Raw genomic sequence first — 23,051 nt, 5'->3', positions numbered from 1 at the left:
CGTTCTAATGGTTGTAATTAGGCATACTAACGCCCGTATTTTTAAACCTCTTATCTTCTCCTGGAATTCGTTAATTTTACTGCCACATCACCTATTAAGTGCAGTACTGCGGTGTCCCTCAGGACTCATTTAGTTAAAAACTCGAGTTGAAACACGACAACCCCTCTTCAATTGATGATGATGATGATAAATAATACGGGCGTAACACTGTGGTAGAGCCCCTTGGACACACACACACACACACCTACTGGTAGAAGTTATTGTATCGTCCCTTCCCTGGTGGCTGACGGTCTGAGGAAGGGTCAGCTTATCGAGGGGAGAGGAATAAACTAGTCACAAGAGATGAGTGGGACAAGGCTGAGAGGGAGTTAAACAAAGAAGTGGAATATAATCTCGGGTTCCTAATGATAAATTTCATAATACGGAAGTTAATTCAAAGTGATATTTGACATTTTTGCATTGCCTCTTAAGAGGGAAACTCTAATTCCAGCTTAGAATAGTGTACAGTATGCTTGTTGTATATTACCTATACAAGCTGTAGATAAGAGGAAATTTGTGGATATATCAATTAAGCTTTAATGAAACGGTTTTCTCCTTCCCTCTTCAGCTAAATTGTATTGTTGAACTAGTGTTCTCACTCCCTGCGGGGCATGACGTGTTATAAGGCAGCTATAGGTCCCCTTCACACTTCTCGTATGGTATATTTTTAATACTGCTCGCATTTCATAATTTTTGGACTTAAAAAAAAAACTTAAGTCATGGTTTAATTTAGCGATCATTATTACACATAAGAACATAAGAAAATAAGGAGTGCAATAGGCCGGTTGGCCTGTGCATGGCAGCTCCTGTCGAGAGTTACTACCACTCTGTCATCCATGAATCTATCCAGCCTCCCTTTGAAAATTTCCAGCACTTACTACAAAGTTGCTAAGCTTGTTCCACTCGTCCACCACCCTATTTGTGAACCAGTTCCTTCCTATCTCCCTCCTAAACCTAAACTTATCCAACTTGAATCCGTTGTTCCGAATCCTTTCCTGCTCGGATATTATAAGAACTTTATCTATATCTTTCACCCACTTAAATACTTGTATCTTATCTCCTCACACTCTTCGTATTTCTAGGGAATGCAAGTTTAGTTTCTTTAACCTATCCTGATATGGAAGGTTTTCTAAGTCCCGGAATCATTTTCGTCATTCTTCGCTGCACCGACTCCAGTGAATTGATATCCATTCTATAATAGGGGCACCAGAACTGAACCGCATAATCGAGGTGCGGCCTGACTAGCGCAAGATATAGTTGCAATAAGACCTCTGCACTCTTGTTACTTACACTTCTAGATATAAAACCCAATACTGTTTGCCTTATTTCGAACATTAATGCACTGTTTTCTAGGCCGTAGGTCCGGGCTTGCAAGTACCCGTAGGTCTTTCACAAGTCGACTTCTCTAGGTTGATGTCAAGGCTGTATACATTGACAGTATTTGTTCTTCCAATATTAAGTACGCTGCACTGGCTGGTGTTGAATTTCATTTGCCATTTTTCAGACCACCCCTGCAGTTTATTTAGATCCTCCTGTAATGCATTTGCATCCTGCCCTGAATTATTCTGCCACGTCTTACACAATTTTCACAACACCTACAGGAGGACAGGCGATGATACCTTCCTGGCGTTCGCTAACTCCTACGACTACACCAAGCAGACGGGCGAGATCAACAGTGTCATCTATAAGGTAAAGGTTAGTAAGAGATTATTGTTGTAATCAGTGTAAAAATCCTAATCGCCCGTGAGTTGACTTGCCAATTAGATTATTTCCTACCTCCACTACACCCGTCCCCACCTAAAGGATCAGCTGTATAGTTTAAGAGGTTGAATCATTAGCCTAGTTGTTGGTTGATGCGCTGTAAAAAGTTATGTCTGGCAACGTATTAAGCCAGGTTGCCGCCGGTGATGTCTTAAAAGTGGTACGTTTCCTAATAAACTTAATACATGAATGGGACAAATTATAATAAATCCATCAAATGTCTTGGAATTATAATAAAGAATACATAAAAATTTAGACGAAAAACCAATTGTTCTACTAATTAAATTCCCTGATATGTCACTAATCACGTGTCCGATCCGTCGAATTTCCCGACAAATACCAATCTTGTGAATTAGGTCTTAGAAACTCTTTTTATCAGTTTAATGTTAATGCTTACCAGAATAATTGTTTGGTGTCGATAATGATGTATCTATCTCCCCCCCCCTTTCCTCCCTTCTCCACAAAAAAAAGTTGGTAACCCTTGGATCGATGTGATTCGAGGTTTTCTGAGCAGTGTTAGTCCATCTGTCTGAACGGTTGGTACAGCGGACTACAGGTACGAGTATGCACCTTTATCTGCACGGAAACATATTGAGTAAACTTTCTTGTCCAGAACTGCCGGAATTTCAAAATGAGTAATTTAAGGTTTATTTCCGTAGATACTTCATAAATGTATGTATACTTGAATACTGTCACCCAAAAGCATACAAACATACTTTGCTTTAGGGAATATATCCAAACCTTTCATTCAACGTTTGAAAATGTAAAGAACGGAAAAAGTAACAATATTGTACTTTTTCGTGGAGGGAGGGGCGGGGGGCGGTGGTGAGTGTAAGTGATGATAATGTGCACAAGTTGTAGTGATGGAGACATTAAAGAAGCGTTGTACAGGTGACGGTCATGACGTCCCTCGAGGTGTACAGCAGTTATGACCGTCTGGATAGCGCCTCCTTCAACACCAAGCACGCCATGGGGGTCGAGGCGTTCACCATCCAGTCGAGGCAGTTCCTGGTCGTCGCCAACCACCATGATGACAAAGGTGTGTAATAGTACCCAGGTACAGCAACATGTATTCACGTTTGCTTGTACATTATCTAACACGAGTCTTGGGGCCCATATGACCATATAGTGAAGTATGTTACTTAAAGATTTGCCTTTGGGTTCACTTACTATATAAATACTCAATGATAATTTGAAATATTTTAAGGGAATCTAAGATTTGTGGTTTAGTAATGCAAGGTGAGGCGAGAAGTAGCTGACACAAGGAGGGTCTGGTAGATCTCTAAACCCTAGTGAATGTGTTATTTCTCCCCTTAAACCTGGATAATCTGTATTGAACTTGATCCGTAGTTCCATAAAGTCCGATAACTGTTATCTTGACTGCTCCCCCCCCACCCCCCACCCTCTCGTACAGGTAACCCGAACATCGAGAGCGAGATCTTTGTTTACGATCCGACACGGTCGAGGATGCAGCCCTTCCAAAGGATCCTAACCAGAGGAGCTCGAGACTGGGTGGCCTTCAGTTTCACCAGCGGGCCAGACGCAGAGTACTTCCTCGCTGTGGCCAATGAGTACACACTAGACTACGGTATGAAACTCCTCGTACACAGAAGATAAAACTGGAATATCTCCCCGTGTGTGCTGATAGGAATAACAATTAAGGATAGGATGGTCATAACTGGACGTGTTATTCCTGTACAGTCATTAAAGGCCATTGGTTTTACTGCTTGTTCCAGAGGGAAATAGATTATTGTACCACAGATGGGCATACTAATAGTTGTACCACAGATGAGCATACTAATAGTTGTACCACAGATAGGCATGTTAAAAATTATCGTATTTAATGTTCATTTGCCACAGAAGGGAACCGGAATTACGCTGTTGAGTCTGTAATCTACCGCTACGAAGACAACAAATTCATCCCCTTCCAATGCATCCAGACTTACGGCGCCAGGGAGTGGGCGGTTTACCAGGTCCCGTACACAACTGTTTTAAGACTTTTTTTTTTTTGGTCTCCTTCTACAATCTTGTTTATTTACATCTCCAAGTCAATTCTCCTCGGATACAAGTTATTATTTCATCTTCATCTCCCTCCTTCATTTCCCTCTTCATCTACCCCCTTCATCTTCCCCCTTTCATGTTGGATTAGGATTCTTTTCTAATTTGGGTCTTCATTGTTAGGGTACCGGTGATATTAAAACCCTCCAGTCACCCCCCCAAATCGGTCTCCACCATACCCTAGTCCTCCAAATCGGTCGCCATCCTTTTTAGTCCCCCAAATCGGTCACTACCCTTCCCCCAACCCTTAGTACCCCTGATCGGTCACCATCTCTAGTCAACCACAATCGGTCACACCACCCCCTAGTTACCTTAATCGGTCATCCCCACGCTCTGGAATCCTTCTACCCCTGGCACCATGCAATTTCAATTTAGTCTGCATTATGATTCACCCGTCGCTCATTCTCGTTATTGGAACATCCTCCTCCCTTGCGCTGCTTCAATTAGATACATCTTTACTCTTTAAATGAAGGGTAAACACTACCCCCTCTATACAACTTGATCATTACTTTGTTTTATCTATGATGCCCTTCAGAGGATACTCCTAGTCCGTCATACGAAAAAAATATACTGAAGTCTTGTCAAGTCATTCAATAGACCATACAGTTATAGGAATATTAAGTCAATATTAACCTTGATGTGAATATGAATGTATCTTGGACTAATAGAAGGAATTTATGGAACCATTATTTTTTTCTTGTGACGGAAGTACTAGTTTTACTTTACATTTAGAACGTAAAAGGTTAGTTAGATAATGCACGAAGTAGTGTTGCCTGGGTGTACACTTTGCCTACAAGTTATTGCAGACATTTGAAGTTGAAGCAATAAATGATTTTGAATCCCAAGGCAGCCAAGTGTTCCAGGCTCTGTTTACCTGAATATAGGTGATCGATCAAGGAATTTTTATTTAGATTTATTATTTTTTGTACCGTGTTCATCCAAAAAGTGTCGATGTGTCACAGGGCCCCCAGGGTGAGCTGTTACTGGCAGTGGTCAACGGTCAGACGGGGGTGGCCTTCTACCAATACAACGGGTGGACCTTCGTCAATATAAACTTCAAGGTCTCCACTGCTGTACGTACACTATACATTCTCACTACTCTTCAAGTGGTAAACTATTCTTCCTCTAGATTCTTCAAACCCATTTTTTCCATCTTTCGAAGGTGTATAAAACTCCTCCCTATGAAGATGGCTATATGAAATTCTAAACAGTTTATTCCATTGTTTACTAGTTGATTACCTTATTGTTTACCTTACTATTTACCTTGATGGTACAGGGAGCAGAGAGGGTGTGGATTGGTAGTCTACCAAATACCTTGAACCAGGTGGTGGTTACGGTAGCCAATCCCCAGGACCCAACCAACCGTCCGTTGGTGTTCTACACACAGTGGCAGTACATCAGCCCCCTGGCGGTGAGTACTGTACACCCCCACCCCTGGGAGTACTGTACACCCCCACCCCTGGGAGTACTGTACACCCCCACCACACCTAAGATCTAGCCTACACACTTCTTAATCATTATTGGTTGGGGACTAGTGTGTACTAAAACACTGCCCTTAAAGAGGATTCAGTTTAAAATCATTTGTATAGTGAATTCTTTAGACAAATTCAGAGAAGGTTACTTTGAAGTACATAGTAGTTTGTTTCACCATTACTGAATTTAAAGTTAACCCTAAACCAAATTAATCCTGAACCTCTTGCTGTGGCTGCGTCAGGATTACCATAGAGAGGCCCGGGCGTGGTGCGAGTCATTCACTGAACGGATTATGGGTGACGACCTGGCCGGGGCAATGGTGAAGGCTGGTATCTGCACCAACAGGGAGGAGTCTTACACCTTCACGCGACATGTCACTATCACCGGCGACCTCACTGTCCACTACCAAGGCTACGTGTCCCAAGTGGATCCTGTAAGTGTCCCATCCTCACTACTATTGTCCCCTGTCGATCTATTAAGGACCTGAGCATATATAGGACCCAAAAATACTGTTAATATAAACACTTATCTGGCTCAAAGGATTTTCACGAACCATATTGGTATGTGTTCATAGCATCAGGGAGGGAACTCCATACTGAAACCCCCCCTCCCAAAAAAAAAAAAAAATTGGACTTAATTACTTTAGCCATTTAACTCGGTAATATCATGTACTCGTTAAAAAAAGTAAATACAAAAATCAACATTAATTATGTCTACAATACTCATGATTTGGTTTACACGGAATTAATGACTCGATGGTTTTGAAAGAAGTTAATTGCTCGCTGAATAGTTTAGGGTAATGTTCGGTTCGCTATTTGGGGTGTATCGATGTTGATAGGTTGTTGGTATTAAAGTACATGTGTAGTTATCTCCCATTTCAGGCGCTGTTGGCAATATTACACTCCCTGTCCAGCGTACAACCATATAATTCGCGTGTCTCCTGTATGCCGTAATTTAAGTTTCAAAGCCTATAGATTTTTTGCCTCAGTCGCTACAATTACAGTAAAGTTCCCTGGAGTAACCGGCATTTATCCCCTGAACCCCTCGAGTATTATGGCATAACCCCGTAAGTAAGTCATCGTGCTCGAGGGGTTAAGTCATCGTGCTCGTCCTCGAAGTGTCTTTATAATCAAAGGTTGAATCCTCCTCCTCGAGGGTTGAATAATCGTACCTTTTAGTATCATACTCGAGGGGTTTAAGTTATATAAAACCAGTATCCCAGTTAACGATTATAGATGGTAATATCTTGTACTGTATTTTACTTTTAGATTACGGTCAATCCAGAGGGCATCCAGGTGACAGACGAGATCACTGTGAGCATCATGAGGGTGTTTAACAAGCTGCGGGAGCTGACGCGGTTAGAGAGGGAGTCCCGCACTCAATTTGGCCGCTCTATGAGGCTATACCAACCTAACCTCCGTAAGTTGAAAAGACCTAAATCATTTTTTATGAGTGAATGAATGACTTGTGTGCCAATGACTCGTACACAATAAGATGTATGTATTTTGGGTTCTAGAATGTATAGATGTATACATTTTGGGCTGCAGTAATGTATAGATACACCTTTTGTATTTTTAAAATTTCACATTCCTGCTGTCCGGTGTAATGTTACCGACTTCAATTTCCCCCCCAGATGGTCACAAATTCTCGACCCTGAGGATAACGTGTAGGCTTGATGGTGGTGGTGGTGGGCAGCGAGATGGTTGTTATGTGGCCAACCTGCAGGTACAGGAGGTAAGTAGGTGCTGCTGGTGTAGTAACCTCCTCCTCCTCACTGCTGTCCAGTCTAGAGTAGACACTTGTCCTCTACACACTGTACTGTAGATGAGTGTCCTCGTTGTCACTATGTACAGATGACTGTCCACCAGACATTTAACACAACAGTACTCTTGAAACTAGCACACTTGGACTACACCTAAAATTTTAATTACCTGAGGAAGACATTTGTGCTTGTTAGTTAGTCCCGCTTCCCGTCCTTCTCTTACATGTTTATATATAATGTATCCCGAGTAGAGTAATGAAATAGTATTGTGAGCTAAGGCGTCCCTGGATTGTTTAAGGGGAGTTTTGAAACCGTAATGGATTTTTGCTCGCTAAAGGGTACACGTTAATATACTCTTGCTGCTGGACAGGTACAGCCGTCTGACAGCCAAGGTATATAGTTAATAATTATCAATTCTTCTTGTATTGATTTAAATGTAAAATAGGCTGCCTAGATTCGTCTTGTATTATTGGTACTAAAGGTTCATATAGTGTGTGCCATCTGTTTTAATAAGTATCATAAGACGGTACATCATCAGTCGCATCCTTCCCAGATCAACGGCGTCGATAGCACCTTCAACAACGCTGTTTGGTTACATAAAGACAACGGGGAACTTAACCTCACTCTGAGTGACGTGGTCATAACTAAGGGCGGGACAGCGACTGTGGCCTTCCTCAGTGGTCCTGGTCTGCCCTTGACTCCCACCTCCCAACTGGTGACTCTCACTGGCTCTCATACCATCGTCGGGGAGAAGAACTTCGGGTTCATAAAGGTGGAGGCTCTTCAGGTAGCTGGCACAGGTGAGAGCATACTCAAGTTAGTCCTTGTATGCCCCCCAATCCTTGTAGCCTTAGCTTAATTGTATCAAACCTCTAATTCTAATAACTAGTTCACTTTTTGGAGTCTAGTCTTTGTTGAACAGACGTCTACGTTTTCTGCCTTTACATTACTCACTTCTTTAGAATGTTGATGCCCTGTATTGACGCTACTCTCTCTTCACACATGACTTAGAATGTGTAAGCGAGATCCTATTAGCTTCTAAAATGTTTACTGTAACCAGATGGATATTTAACTTTGTAGTGGATGGTGTCGTGGTGGATGGAAACCTGTTGTTGACCGTCGGGGAGCAGCACCTACAAGGACGCGTCACCATGGCCTCCCTCTACACACCCAGCCTCCACCTCTACCTCCTCAACGATCAGCCCTTCACCAAGTTCCTGGATGACCTGGTGCTGAAGGATGTCTCGCAAAACATAACCGGTGATGATTGGTTATTCACTTGTACTAGCTATATATATGCAAATAACCAACCGTGATCTGTTGCAAAGTTGGATGGCCAAAATAAAGTGCGTGTCTTCTAATTTACATAAGAGTACAAAGGCAGCGCTTTGTTCTAATGCATTTTTTTTGTAGGTCTGATAAGGGTGATGGGGAACCTGGTGGCACCGACCATGATGAGCACAAGGGTCCTAACCCCATTAGACCCTGAGACCGCCTTCTACACTGCCCTCCTTCATACCACCACCGACCTGCAGACCATCACAGGCAAGTTCATCATTTACAAGTAAAAGTTATAATTTATGGCTAACTGCTCCAAAGAATCCTTAATTAGTAATTTTTCAACTAAACGGGGAATAACTTATTTCACTTTGATACGGGCGGCGGTGAGTGATGTTTTAATATTGTATTTTCTGACCAAATGAGTTTATTAAGTGGAAGTTTTCGGTTTTCACCAGAGGACGAATTTCGTAGTTTGGGTGTGGGCGTCACCTCGGGTTTAAACTTAAATTTATAGTTCATTTTTGGAGCTAAACTAAAGTGAAAATTAAAGTGTTAACATTTAAGACTACAGATTTATTAGGTTGTTGGGCACACTGGGTCCTAGGACTAATTGTTACGTGCCTTTAACCTAACCATTGGGAAAGGATCCCATTACAACTCTGCCCATGAGGCGTGGGGCTCTTATTAGAAAGTGGTCCAAATCTTGTTAATTTAGTTCTTAGTTGGATCCTGTTAGGACTGTGGCCACTGACCAAGAGCGTGTGAAAATTTCATTAAACGTTTCCCCTGTCAGGTGTGCACACGGTAGGAGGATTGGAGGTGGGGTCGGAGCTGACTGTGTCTGGCAGGGTGAACGGCGTGAAGGTGCCGGAGGATTTGTACCTAAGGAATGGACCAGATGAGGTCATTTACATTCCCACCACCTTTGTCTCGGTGACCGCAGACTCCATCTTCATTCACAAAAATCTTAACGATATCCAGGTGTGTTGAGGGGCAGTGGAGACGATGGCAGGTGTTTAAGGGGACCTGTCAGGGTGGCAAGATAATGCACTAAGGCCTGTGTGAAAGAAAGGTTTCCCATGCCAGTTGTAATTTTAATTAACCTTCCATTATTGTCGTATTGAAAGCATCAAAATTTTGTAGACTGATTTTATTTCGTCACTGGCTTAGTTATTGATTTCTGTAGTGAATATTAAGGTTTAGTTCACTTTATCTTAACCAGAAATTAAGGCCAAAAAAATTGGACCCTTTTTAATAAGGTTGATTCCCTATTCTTATCGTTCTACATAGCCTGTGTCACTCTACCTGTACTGATGATCCTTAGTTATCTATCTAGAGTATGACTAGTGATGTGTATACTAACTGAGGATGTTGGCTGCAGCAAGTTGATGGGTCACTGTCGGTGATGGTCGTGGACGGGGAGCAAGTGGTGAGCAGCGTCAAGGTGTTCACTCAACTAGACATACTCGGACACTCCACTGTGGCACTCAAGGTCTCTGGTCATTACCTCGGCGACTTTATGAAGAACGTACAGCAGGAATTCATCCAGGGTCTTGAGTGTATGTAACGGTGCTGAAAATTATGTGCTGAAAATTTCCGTCTGGTAATTCTTATAGTTTGAGGAAAAACAAAATGCTGTATTAGTGATGTTCTATAATTTGAGTCATCTTCTGAAGGATGTCTTGTTTCAGGAATTAAACGTTACCTTTAAATAGTCGGTTAAGGATTAAATTATACTTGGGAGATAAATGAAGGTTGTTTTAAGGCAAGATGTATTCTCGGAAGCTTCTTGGAAATCATTTATTGCTTGATCCGTTTATTGGATAAGAGAAATTTAGGCAAGCTTCTGTTCGATTAATAGTAAGAATTCCTTATTGGTAAAATAGTAAAGTTTGAATCTTTGAGGAATAAGGACAGTTAATGCTGAAGTATTGTATTAACTTAGTGGATTAAACCCATTTTTTTCGTAATATAATATGTTCCAAAATAATCCTCCATCAACCCTTCTCCCATAGGACAGTTAACATGGCCAATGTGTGATGATTCTTGACCCCTCTCCTCCCTGGTTACAGCTGGTATAGAGGTGAAGGGATCTATGATATTCCACGACGACCTTCAAGTCCAGGACGACCAACTGGATGGAGCGAGTCTGTCCAGGATACGAAACTCTGCCATACCTCTTACTGCCACCTACATAGCCGTTCCTCTCGTCTTCCAGGGCCAAGTTCAGGTACTTGTATATACTAGATAAGATGCCTACACCGGTGCCTTAATATATAGTGGACATGTAGATGTACTTCGTCTGCCCTGATGAAAGGTTTTTGTTTAATTTCACTGGTTACATTGACATAGTTAACAGCTTCATAAATATCAAGGAAGTTCGATAATTGGTGTCAAACATTTATTTTAACGTTAAATATGAATTTACAGAATTTGTAAAATGTGAAGAAAAAAAAATTTCCTTCCTTGTTGACAGCTGGGCGGTAACGTGGAGGTGACAGACAGACTGAACGGCGAGAGCGTCCACCTGTACGTCCTCACACACGGCACACACACCTTCACCAACACCATAACCTTTAAGAACGGTCTGGTATGTAAAGTATAAGAAATTCAGAGGCTTAACTTAAGTCTGTTGCCAATACAGACCTCTTGGCTGGGGTTACTAATAGTACACAGAAATTAGTACCATTTGTAAATCGGTATTTTATCCTTGTATATTTTTTCTCCATGTGCAGTCCTAGATTTGTAAATGTTCTATTTAACCAGCACAGTCCCCTAACTCATGGTACGGTTAGTCATGTTCTATACCTTCATTATCGTTTGGTAAATGTCAGATTCTCGCTTCACGTCCACCAGTGTTTCAAAGGGTCGTTGTGCTGTATATATACACGTCAGTCCTTGACTCGTTACACATACTATTACTGCCGGCACCATGACTCTTAAAACACTTTCAGGTTTGTTATTTTTATTAAATGTCGACTGGCCGCTGTTTTTTTTAACTTATTAACACGTTTTACAAACTTCTGATATTTTTTTAAGTTTGGTGTAACTTTGGACCATAAGAAAGTAATGCGCGTCAGTTTTTCAAATAAACAATGCAGGACTGACACTGGTGGAAGCCATGTATTGTATTCCCCCTCATAAGTATAAAATTCTAAACTGAATTCGTTCGGTACATTTGGCTCAACCAGACTAACACCTACATTCTCATTGATCCCGTTTGCTTCAACTGGTTCTTTCATCCTGTTTAATCTTTTTAAATCCAAAGTTTTTTTGTGGAGAACCCTGAACCAACTTCTCCTGCCCCAGAGAGTTGAGGGAGACGTGACCACTGGATCGATGAAGCCACATGACGTGGGTGTTCTGGCGTCACAGCTGGTGTTGAGGAACAAGAACCAGACCATCGTGCAAAACCTCTACTTCCTGCAGCCCGTCATGGCAGACTTATGGGTGACAGGCGTGGTGTTGATCAACGGCGTGGACCTTAACGATGTTGTTACCCTCACCGGCACGACTGTCATAACTGGCGAGTTGCTCCCAGACTCCTGTTCTCAAGAAGGATTATAAAACAAAGCTTTTGTAAACCAGGACACCGAAGCTGGTTGCGTCCATCTGTCAGTTCTGTCGTCAATCTTTGGACTTGCATTGTTTAACTTAAATTTAAATCCTTTAAAGTAATTTGAAAAGAATACTTGACTAACTTGGTTGGGAAGTGATGCCTTGCCTGTACTATATTCAAATTTCACTAATGGAGAATAAATTCCTCGTTTATGATCAAGTTAGAGTACAGAATGTCTAAAAAAAAAAGTAACCCTTAATTCCTAATAAATAATTTTTTAATGCTTCATTAGTGTTTAGCAAGAACAAAATTGTTTGTACACAGTTGTGGTGAATAGGAATGACTACTTTGAGCACAGTTGACCAGGAAGTATGTAATTTAAATTGGCTGATTTTCGTATTCATTAATTTCTGCGCTAAACCTGGTCCTCCCTGTACTGTATTACACGGAGTTGACTAAAGTTATCCCCGGTATAATTTATTATCCCAATAAATTAAAAGTGTAAAGACAGTAGAGGAGATATTGAAACTTAAATCTTCAAGGATGGTCTTGGTAATCTTATTTATACGGACAGTAATGTAAACAAATTATGTTGTACTAAACTTACTCTGCTTCAACTTAATTCATACTTCGTGTCTTTTGTATCAAATGTCGCTAATATTTTTAAAGCCTACTCATTGTCATTGTGGTGATAAGGGAGGAAGACGTTCACCTTCCTGAGAGTACTGACGGAGACGAGGATGTCTGCAGTGGATGTGGGTCACTGTGGCACCGTCGACGGGGTCGTCTGGACTGAGCTCTTCTTCTCGGACTCCCTCCGGAAGAACGGTAGGTGTACTTCCGCTGTTTGAACTAGTTTAATTTTATTGCCAGACTCGGGATAAATTTCTAGGAATGTACAGGAGAGATGCTTGAAGTCTTCACCCGAGCTCACCCTGGGACTTGTGCTCGTTTGTACTATATCTGTGGCTAAAAATAATACAAACGTCTTGCTTTATATACCGTCTGTTTTTACAGGACTTAGTAAGAGTAAAGATCACTTCAGTATTTGCTGGATATTTAATAATTCCAGTGTCATTGAGAATAATTTTAGTACCGAGCCAACACCTACAGTGGTCATGCATCAACAGTAGTCAGATGTCCTCAATTAGTTGTAATTTCGTCCTGATATTTTTAATGTTAACTTAACTAAACTTTGTTCTTTACCCTTTGTGAATGGCGTGAGTAAGACCCTCGGCCAGTAACAGTTGTAAATAAAATCTGACAGGTGGTGGCAGTGTACAGACGCTGACTGGCAGGTTCGTTTACGGTCTGATGGCTCACTCGGCCACGGGTACAGACTTGGGCAACTGGGAGAGGCGGCTGGTGTACAAGGACACCACTGAGTACATTGCAGGCTCTCTCATGTTCACTGGAGAAGTTGTAGTCGAGGTTCTCACATTCGGCAGTAAGTAGAAGTTTTGTGACGTAAACCTTGGATATATTACTGGCAATTTCTTAGAGGGCTGCCTTAATAGTTAGGGCCCCATCATGATTTTATTTAGGTTACTAGAGTATATTGTTAGAAAGTTTGGGATCTGAGAGAATATTGGTCTTAAATTGATATATTAATTTTTCAGCACTTCTCCACGAAATTGAGGATAGGAGGATGTAAAAATAGGTTGTCTTTACTGTACATGTATCACAGTACTGTAGTTCAAAAGCAGAACTCGAAAAAATATTGGGGGAGGGAGGGGGTGTACAAAGTGACTTGCAGAGGCAAATCCTGCAAGAGTACAATATAAACAAACCTTAAGTGTCCATGTACATATTTCAGTTTTTCCTCCAACTCTTCTGATATAGTACCTCAGTTTTTTGGTGGAATTTCTATCTTTTAATCAATGTGGAATACATACCTAATACCTTATCAATTGGTTTTATGGTTAATTTCAGCGAATATATAGACAGTAATCAGTGAGTGACGTCCCTCTTATTTTTTTATTCATCACACACACACTCACTCAATCCACATGTTAGAGCCGTTTTACCTGACTAGTGCCTGAGGTGAGAGCCGGAATATGTAACACTAGCTGCGTGACTCTCACTGTAGGAGACTTTGACGGAGTGTCTGCCGAGGAGTATAGTTCCGGGTGGCTGCTGAAGGACGGTGATCAGTCGCTGCTGGGTCTCAACACCTTGACAAACGTAAAGGCGGCGGCAGTTACCTTCGAGGGCGTCTACCTGCAGACAGTAGAGTGGAGTCGCCTGTTACACATGACGGCCAAGGTGGACGAGGTCACTACTATTCACAGCGCTTCCTTTGGTAGGTTTAGGGTTTAATGAGAGGTTTAAACTTAATTCTTGTGTTGCAATGAAAGCTCTGGGAATAAGGTTTTAGATGAATTCTTTGAAGGGCAAGAGTGTCGTCTGCCTCCGTTATCAATAGTCACTGTCCAAGATTGCCATTATGATAATCTTGATGGATGAATAGGATTAAATACTTTTCATTTCTTAAGGTTTAAATTGTATAACTTGTTTCTATAGTTTGTAATTATGTTCATCAAGGATCGGTTCAGGATGTAGTATTCCCACTTGGTAACTGATGCACTCCGCCAGGTCACGTGTATGGCAAGGAGATCATCCTGTCCGGGACCATTCAAGGTTGGGACCTCAGTGTCGACGCTCTAATAGCCTCTGCCGAAACCCAGAAGGTACAGTGTAACGTTTAAGGATGGAGGTCTTTATTTTTTAACCACATCTTGAACTTCTCGAAACGGTGTTCACTTAAGTCAAATTATATGGAATAGTTTAAGTAATAATATATATCAATTATATCATTTTTTTAGTGTAGGTGGTGTCATGGAGGTATGAATGATGGCTAGTGTGGACTGTAAAAAGTATTTACATATATTAACACCATAAAGGACAAAATAACTGGTTACTGTGTTGATTGTAAATATATTCAATATGACAAGCTTGAGACCTATTTAAATATTTAGATATGAAAAGCTCAAACGTTTGGAGTTGCAATTTTAGCGACTTTAACGGATTCGAGTTGGTAAGGTTAATAGTATATGTAAAATGACCTCGGCTGTTCTCTGCAGATAACTGGGAAGAAGACTTTCTTATCACTCGTGCTCTACTCCGGTATCTTCACCATGCTGAAGGGTATGTTGGTGAGCAACAGTGAGTTTGACGACCCTGTGCTCGTCAACCTCCAAACTCTTGCTGACCTCTTGGCTCTCCGTGACACCGTCGTCTACATAGACTCTCTCACCGTCCATGGTGAGGCTCAGGACGTTTACTCCATAGACGGGTCGGTGGTCACCAATCTTAAGACTTAACATAAGTCAATCATTGGGTTATGACTTGACTCCTAGTGGGGCCCCCATTCCTACTGAATAAATGTGACCTTAGTAAGAGTGGGCCTTAACTACCGTTACATTGTTCATGTACTTTGATACTACTGCATGAGTCATCGATGAAAAATTTGTTTTCAAGTACGAGTGATTTACATTTGTGTAACTAAACAACGATCAAACTTGACAGACTACATTTTCTAGTTCACCTTCAGTGTAATCGGTTATTGTAAACGGGCCACAGCCATTCGTTATTTTACTTACAGGCGACGTTCACTTTGGGAGGGACGTGAGATTGTTTGATCACCTGAACGACGAGGACTTGACGACCCTGTTGGAGGAGTTCTGGTTGAGTGATCTCCCCGCCAGCGTCTCCGTCACCGCCTCCTTCAATACTGTCGTCCTGCAGCCTGGTGTTTACCTTATACTCCGGGTAGGTTATTACCGAGGCATTTATTTTTCACAGGTACCTCGCCGTCATGGTCTGCTACCCCCCTTCCCCCCCTCAATGATGTAAGTTTAGTGGAAAAGGTTATCGATGTAAGAGTGTCAATATATCAGAAATAGGTCCCATTTTGAAATGAAATTGGTTTCCTGTGTACATAAGACTGCAAGTGACAGGACATCCATGATCGGGGAAAATGCTGGTTTTTGGATTCGGCTAATTTAATCTTGCCTCCCCCATCTCTTTTTATTCTCAACATTTTTCATTGACGATAATGATCATATTTTAGTTTATAACATATTTCAATATAATTTTAGTTGACTCAAATTTCATAATCGCCATTGTCACTTTTTTAATGATATTTTTACTTAATAGAATACAGTCGATAACCAAAGCCGTAGTCACCAGAGATCACATATATAGAGAACAAATAGAAACCAGATGAAGAAGCCGGTTCTTGAGTTAGGCTTATCCCTCTTCCTGTCAGGGTCTGTTGAATGGGGTGGACGTAGAGACCTTGAGGGACACCGTGCTGCTGAAGGAGTGCGAGGGAAGCCAGGTGTTGTCTGGCTCCTTTGTCATCGAATCCCTCACCGTCACTCGACTTGACACCTACACATTGGACTCTAAAGATGATTGGCTCTCGGTGAGTTGAGGTTTGGGTGAACGTTGGATCTGTACTAGGTCTGATAGGCCCTTACTGACCCTTCATACTGGGGTCCCATCTTGTTAGGTTGGTGCTCGTATGACCTGCAAGTGTATGAACTCGTTTACTCGACAGATGTGAACTATGTCTAGGACAGTAAGGTGTGAATTGATATTTTTCTTGGAGTGATATTTAGTGTTAAACTTGTGTATGTATTTTAATGGGTCACTTAACTGATACTTATCTAATATAACTTATTTACATTTAGAGTTGTAACTGAAGTGAATATTTGTTTTAACAGCGAGCACTACAGAACCTGCTACTGACAGATGGTGACCAGGTGATATCAGGCGTCCTCACCATGCAGCACCTGACGGCAAAAGGTGGGCTCCCCCACCCTACTCTCCCCCACCCTACTCTCCCCCACCCTACTCTTATGTTTATTATATGGTCACTTTCAATTGTAGTGAGAATTCATTTCAAACTCTTGAGACACTCCCCATGAATCAAAAACAGAAGCTGGAAGTCCTTAGGTTCGTTGGAACTGCACCTTGGGATATAGAGAAGCAGAGGACTTGACCTTATGTTGTAGTTGTCGCTGAACGAAGTCCATCTGTTACAGCCTCCATGTTGCTGAACGGTACACTGAACGGGTTGTGGATGGGGCGGGACTTCGTGATACGGGGACAACCAGCGACCATCAGCGGCAATAAAGTGTTCCTGCAGGACGTGACTGTTGTGGGAGACCTTAGCCCTCGGCCCTACGCGCTTGTCCAGGTGAGGTTCTTGACAGTGGGAGAATGGTGGCTGGTGTGATGGTACCTTAAGTCTAATAGGCCGCCTATGTAACCTAACCCTATCAAAATTTACTTCGAGCCACCAAGCATAATGGATCAATGTTTGTCTGCCCCAATGGTTTGTTTACGTTAGGAGAGGAGATTAGGACCGTGACTTCACTTGATCTGCAACATGTACTTCAACACGGCACCAAGCGTACAATAGTCCTCGGTAATGACATGCCAGTCTTGGGGTTAATCCATAAACTTATCACGGGTCTTTGGTTGATGTTCCTTCTTTTTTACGGGGGTTAGCCCACCCAGGCACAAGTCACTGACCCACATCGGGGCCTGGGGAGCGAAAATGTAAATAATAATAATTCATAGTAAATAAAATTTATATTAAAAATACAAAATTTAAAATAAGAAATTAATGATAATACCATAATAATAATAAAATAACAAATAAAAAGTGAGAAATATATATGTTGTGTTGTCAATAGTAAGAGAAACAATTGAGACCCTGCAATTGTGTGTAAATGAGGCAGAAAGTCAGATCAGCAACATGGGACTTGGTCACAATTTTCGTGATGCCATATGGCAGCAGGGTCTACCATTAGACAACACATTATGCTTCCAGTATCTTCCAGGCAGTAGTACCTCCCTGTTTGGTAACCGCCTACTATCAATAACTTTATTTCTGCTAATCCGGTAAGGGTAGGCAAAAATTGGTTACAATAAGATTGTTTTACGTCAGGCTGGTGTAAACAAATGTGGAAAGTTTTTTTTACTGCACCAACTAGTCACTCGTACTGCTGGCTAAAAGTAGCTAAATTTCTCACCAGGGTGTGGACGTGTCTGAGTTTGCCAAGATGGTGGTGATGGCCGGGGCTGACGGTGTCTACTTCATCCCTGGAGTCACGACGTTCATGGGCCTTAGGATCCTCCAGACTCTGAGTGTTGCTGGGACGGTGGATGGAGTGATGATGAGCAGGAACCTACTGTTAATGAGGGACGGCGAACAGACGATGAGTGGCGTGTTGACCGTTTCTGCCGCAGGACTGGACTTGCTCGCCGTTCTGGTCAACAACTCCATCACCATTCTTGACCACTTCTTCAACGATATTGATTTAGAGAGACTGCGCCTCTACACGGTATGAATTTGTTGACAAATTATTTGTTCTAATATTACCCAACACTAATCTACATCAATGAACACTACAACATTTCAATCTATAGGTTTAACTAGTTTCAGAATTTTTAAGATGCAACATTTTTAAGTTAGTGAAGGTTTTATACATTCGGCAAACATTTATGATAAATTCTTCCATAAGTCTACCAATAAACTTCAGGGAAACGTATCAAACATGATCCACGTATTAATGGAAGCTTTCTGCGACACCTACAGTAGTTTCTGGTGACTGATGAAATAAACCTTAACACAACTTGGTTAGCCACTCGGGTACATTTTGGTTTATAAGGATGATCTTGGCCTATTTAAGGAGTCCGTAAACAAAACTAAGACCCCCCCCCCTATAAAAGAGATATTTGCGTGTTGTCGAGACACGTTCCCTCTTGCTGCAGGTCAAGACGCAGGGTGACATGGTGATCACTGGCGCCGTGGTGTTCCTAGAGGTGGTGACTGCGACGGAGGTGTGGCTAGTGAACCACATGATCAACGGCTACAACATAACTGACCTGGCACTGTGCCTCCTGGGCCAGCATATCGTCCACAACATGGGCAACGAAATGGCGCACATCCTAGAGGCAGCGCATGATGTGAAGACGGTTCTCTCGGGTAGGTTGGCGAGGTGGAAGACTACCTGGACGAAAGTGATTGTCTAGAGCAGGAAGGCTTATTCTTATTCGTTTAATGGGAATTATGGTGAGAATCTAGATAACAGACGCTGATAACCGTTCTGGAGTCTGGAAGGATTATATTGAAGCAGATCATGCAGGAGGAGAGCTTGTAACAGGTAGAGCAGGAGGCGAAGTATTACATCATGGAACAGATACAGGGAAAGTTAAATGATGACGTTAATAGGACGGTCCAAACAGGACAACAATTGGCAATTGACGTAAAAGTTTGTACAGTAAATAATTTGATAGTTTGGTATTTGAAATGTATATAGACCAAAAAACTAGTTAAATTATTAAACCAAATCCCCTCCAGGTGACTATATCTATGAATCTGCTAACGAGCGCCGACTTACTTTAAATGTTAACTAAAGTGACTTGGTTACTTTCAATATGGCAGTCCGTCCTTAATAACCCAAGTTCCCTGTAGTTGTGGTTGTCTACCACCGGCTTATAGGTATCAATGCCGGCAACAGCGTACCGCTTTATACGTTACAACTGCTTAAAGACCAGTTAATGCAGATACAGTAGTTGTTGCATGTTGAAAGTCCAGACAGTCGATGTGTTATGACAGAAGACATAAAATCCGTTATACCTAATTACGGTCAACTGAAATTGTTAACATTGCAGGTGCACCAGACGATCTGTGGTACTACCAGGAACAATACTTGGCTACACCCCTACACAAGCTACTCCCAGTACAGTAAGTAGTCGTGTACAGCTGGTGATTGGGGGAATGAACAGTTATTAGTGACAATGAATCTACCGACTGTGGGGATGCAAGTTTTGTATTTATAATTGGCGAAATGAAAAGATTTTAAGGATCAGGTTTACCAAGTTAATTAAGATTTTCTTGAAAGTCTCAGTTGGTTGAGGTGAAGGGGACCAGGTCCAGGTGAGAGGAAGCTGAAGGTGGGGGAAGTATACAATACAGTACAGGATAATTGAAGGGATGTGGAGTCGGGTTCCTTTACAAATATCTTGTTATTTATAATTGACCTAGTGCTTAAAACAATAGCCCTTCTTATTATTGAGGGTCAACTGAACGGAGGACAGAAGTGATTGTCTTTCACTTGCTGATGAGTAACGTGGGCTTTCAGGTTGTCGGGTGAGCTGATGGTGGACGGGGTGGACACACTGGTGGGGCTGGACAGAGTTGGTGGCCGCGTCCGGATCTACAACATCACCACCATGGCGGAGCTGTGTGAGTACTAATAGAATCTCGTGATAAATTCCTCCAGAAAATGAACACAGGGCCATTTGAAAACTGAAGGTGGTGTCCTGTATTAGGACCATGATAAAGTATGAACATTTAAGCTTAAGAATTTTTTATTAAATTGTAAAACAGTCGAGAAAACCTGCTGTCAGTTGTTCCGGGGATCAGCTGTCCACAAGATGACGGCAAGACAATGGGTAGAATATCTCGTCTCGCCGCTTCTGTGGAGGGAGGTGTAGAAATGGCGGGATTCTTGTGTTCGTGTGACTGAATATGTAAAAAGTCGAAGTAGTAATATAGTACTGTACTGTATATCTAAACCAAAAATCTTCGGGCAAGTCCGGGTAACCGGTTTTGAATCGTCCAGAGATGTAAAGTCGGACGTAAACTACGAAGAGGTGAAGTTTTGTCTTGGCTGGCAGTCACTGTATCAGGACTTGCCTCTTGGCTAACTTTTTTATTTTATCTGCCAGATCCGGCCATCCCTGTGGTAGAGTCGACGGCAGCGGCAGGTCTTGGTAGTGGTATGCTGGCCGTGTGTAGCTCTACAGGCCTGGTGGCTGCTCCCCTCGGGACACTGCTCACTGCTACCTACACTCAAGTAAGGATCTCTTAACAAACCCGAGTCACGACACCAGGTGGTATTGATATCTGGATTACCCAGTTGGCAAAATTATTTGAATGCTCCAGAGCTACTTAAGAATTAGTTAATAAATGTGGTAATTAGTTGTACAGCCAACCCAAAAAGTATAGACCCTTGGTCCCGAGGAACGGAAATAAGTGTTACCTCAGATGTGTTCTCCATAGTTTGGGTTCGTCTTCGCCATACGTTCCGTATGCTTTCCGACTCCTGGAGCCTCTGTCTTTGGTATTGGCTGTACAAATTAAAAACAAAATTACTTGGCTCCCTGTGGTTACTATTGGTGTTTAGCATTTATCCTAGGCAGTTGTATCCTCTTAAAAAAACCTACACCGTCTTCAGAGCAAGCGGCTCTCTTCTCTCCATATCTTCCTCAATTTGGGAATGCTTAAAATTTTCGCTCCTATTAAATTGTAAAAAAAATTTTCGGAATAGTCTAAATTTACAAAAGCACCCTTAGGGCACAGCTGTACAGTACACGAGTACTCGCTCACTGAAAAAAATTAATGCTGTTAAAGTTACAGGAGCGGCTGCTGCTTATTTTTTCAACTGTTTCGTACCTCTCGGTTCTCAAGCCACACAGCACCCCAGGGAGTCCGGTTTTAATCCATTAACCTTACGTGACCTCCCCACTCATCTCCTTAACTTCTCTCCAACTTCTGAGTAATTTGATATCCTTGAGCTTACCATCCTGCGGGTTCTTGGGACAGGTGGGGGCAGGTCCTGGTGCAGGTTACGGCCACGTGTACCTGTTGAGCGGTGGGATGGTGAGGCTGGAGGCTGCTTTCAGAGTACAACAGTGTCGTGACCTGGTGGTGAGTAAGGAATTTGTTTGTCTCGCTAGGTTAACTCGGCTAGTCCCTGTAGATATGTGGACAGTACTTGATTTTTATCTTAATTTATTGTATATTTTAGTCAATTGAAATTATTTTTTATTCTGAGATTACAAATTGCCACTTCTATCACAATCTTCACTTGATAGTACAGTAAAATTTCCTTGTGGTAATTCTAGCGATTCAATTAAAATAGCCAATTTTTTATATGTATCGCAGCTTTTAAATCACCTGAGAATTAAGACCCTCCCCACTTTACTTCACCTAATGACTCCACATGCTAACCTAACCAAACTCCGCACCAGGTTGCGTTAGGGTGTCTTAATCAGGTGAAATCAACTAGGGTGCCCAATTCTCAGGTGATCGGAGCCTTTTATTCTAACCCTAATTGTGTGGTGTGCAGAGCTTCACTGTTGAGGGTCAGGTGTGTTTGGCGGTGCTTGAAGACTACTCGAGCTTCACGGTGATGTGCAAGACACCTGGCTCATCCTTCTACCTGATCAACATCTTACTCCCCACCACGGCCGTCAAGGTAAGGTCATCCCTCCTTTTCTGTTTTTACTGCACACATTTCATTAATTATTTATTTTCTCGTGTATTAGTTTTCTTTGTTTTTTATTTAATTCTTATTTTTCTCGTATGTTTTGTATTTCAATTTGTATTTCGTATAGTATTTCATTTACTTTTCCATTAACTTATGGCGATTCTAAGCAATCATATTCTAACCTATTGTAATTTGTTTTTAATTCCTATTTTCATTATTGTTAGTATAAAAAAAAAATAGCCTCCTGTTAGTGTGTGTTAGGTGTAGTCAAAGACGTGTGTGTGTTGCAGGGATCGTGGATGGTGATAGGAGGCACTACCTTCCTGATGACGATACAAGAGGGCAGCACCACCCTCCCAGCCCACCTTCATATATATGGTTATGACAGCTTTGAGAGCCAGATGGTGATGGTGAGTGTTAGTCTATGGTATATCCTGTAATATTTATTTATTTAGAGGGCCATCATTGCCAGTCTCCATGAATATACTTAACGTTTTGTGATCAATAGTTTGAGTTTTGAGATATATTTTTCGAATTATTTACACAACTGTAAAATATATTAATCATGTCTGATTAGTTCAACTTATAAGATTTTTGTTTAAGCTAATGTAACCTTAAATGATGCTCTGCTTTGTGAATGCCCGAGGTCATTCATTCACCAATTGTCTAGTTATTGATATTTAGTGAATGTATGTGATCAGATACAAAACTAACCCTACAAAGTAATGTTGCCCAAGTGGAATATTGACACAAATTAAGTTTCTTTAACTTGAGTAGTGGTTTAAAGTCTTGTCAGCAGGAGAGTTGTGTAATATCGAAGTTG

At 41.7% G+C, this 23,051-nt stretch overlaps 1 protein-coding gene across 1 annotated transcript in view; it reads left to right on the top strand.

Annotated features, from left to right (window-relative positions):
- LOC121878738 overlaps positions 1-23,051 on the top strand; it is a 30,458-nt gene that overhangs the window by 5,114 nt on the left and 2,293 nt on the right. The window contains exons 7-40 of the mRNA XM_042385095.1: positions 1,641-1,734; positions 2,692-2,839; positions 3,215-3,388; positions 3,661-3,773; positions 4,821-4,931; positions 5,135-5,269; positions 5,573-5,764; positions 6,600-6,750; positions 6,965-7,065; positions 7,647-7,893; positions 8,174-8,353; positions 8,507-8,638; positions 9,168-9,355; positions 9,756-9,933; positions 10,447-10,604; positions 10,851-10,964; positions 11,684-11,900; positions 12,630-12,761; positions 13,201-13,380; positions 14,023-14,235; positions 14,529-14,623; positions 15,017-15,197; positions 15,538-15,704; positions 16,204-16,362; positions 16,664-16,745; positions 16,985-17,139; positions 17,984-18,292; positions 18,723-18,936; positions 19,626-19,698; positions 20,096-20,199; positions 20,685-20,812; positions 21,562-21,666; positions 22,088-22,216; positions 22,519-22,638. Coding sequence (XP_042241029.1) covers positions 1,641-1,734; positions 2,692-2,839; positions 3,215-3,388; positions 3,661-3,773; positions 4,821-4,931; positions 5,135-5,269; positions 5,573-5,764; positions 6,600-6,750; positions 6,965-7,065; positions 7,647-7,893; positions 8,174-8,353; positions 8,507-8,638; positions 9,168-9,355; positions 9,756-9,933; positions 10,447-10,604; positions 10,851-10,964; positions 11,684-11,900; positions 12,630-12,761; positions 13,201-13,380; positions 14,023-14,235; positions 14,529-14,623; positions 15,017-15,197; positions 15,538-15,704; positions 16,204-16,362; positions 16,664-16,745; positions 16,985-17,139; positions 17,984-18,292; positions 18,723-18,936; positions 19,626-19,698; positions 20,096-20,199; positions 20,685-20,812; positions 21,562-21,666; positions 22,088-22,216; positions 22,519-22,638 — 5,179 coding nt within the window. The remainder of the gene's footprint in view (positions 1-1,640; positions 1,735-2,691; positions 2,840-3,214; positions 3,389-3,660; positions 3,774-4,820; positions 4,932-5,134; positions 5,270-5,572; positions 5,765-6,599; positions 6,751-6,964; positions 7,066-7,646; positions 7,894-8,173; positions 8,354-8,506; positions 8,639-9,167; positions 9,356-9,755; positions 9,934-10,446; positions 10,605-10,850; positions 10,965-11,683; positions 11,901-12,629; positions 12,762-13,200; positions 13,381-14,022; positions 14,236-14,528; positions 14,624-15,016; positions 15,198-15,537; positions 15,705-16,203; positions 16,363-16,663; positions 16,746-16,984; positions 17,140-17,983; positions 18,293-18,722; positions 18,937-19,625; positions 19,699-20,095; positions 20,200-20,684; positions 20,813-21,561; positions 21,667-22,087; positions 22,217-22,518; positions 22,639-23,051) is intronic.

Source organism: Homarus americanus, unplaced genomic scaffold, assembly GCF_018991925.1.
Source record: "Homarus americanus isolate GMGI-L3 unplaced genomic scaffold, GMGI_Hamer_2.0 scaffold2558, whole genome shotgun sequence".
NCBI classification, from domain to species: Eukaryota; Metazoa; Arthropoda; class Malacostraca; order Decapoda; family Nephropidae; genus Homarus; species Homarus americanus.
This window is presented reverse-complemented; position numbering and strand designations above follow the sequence as displayed.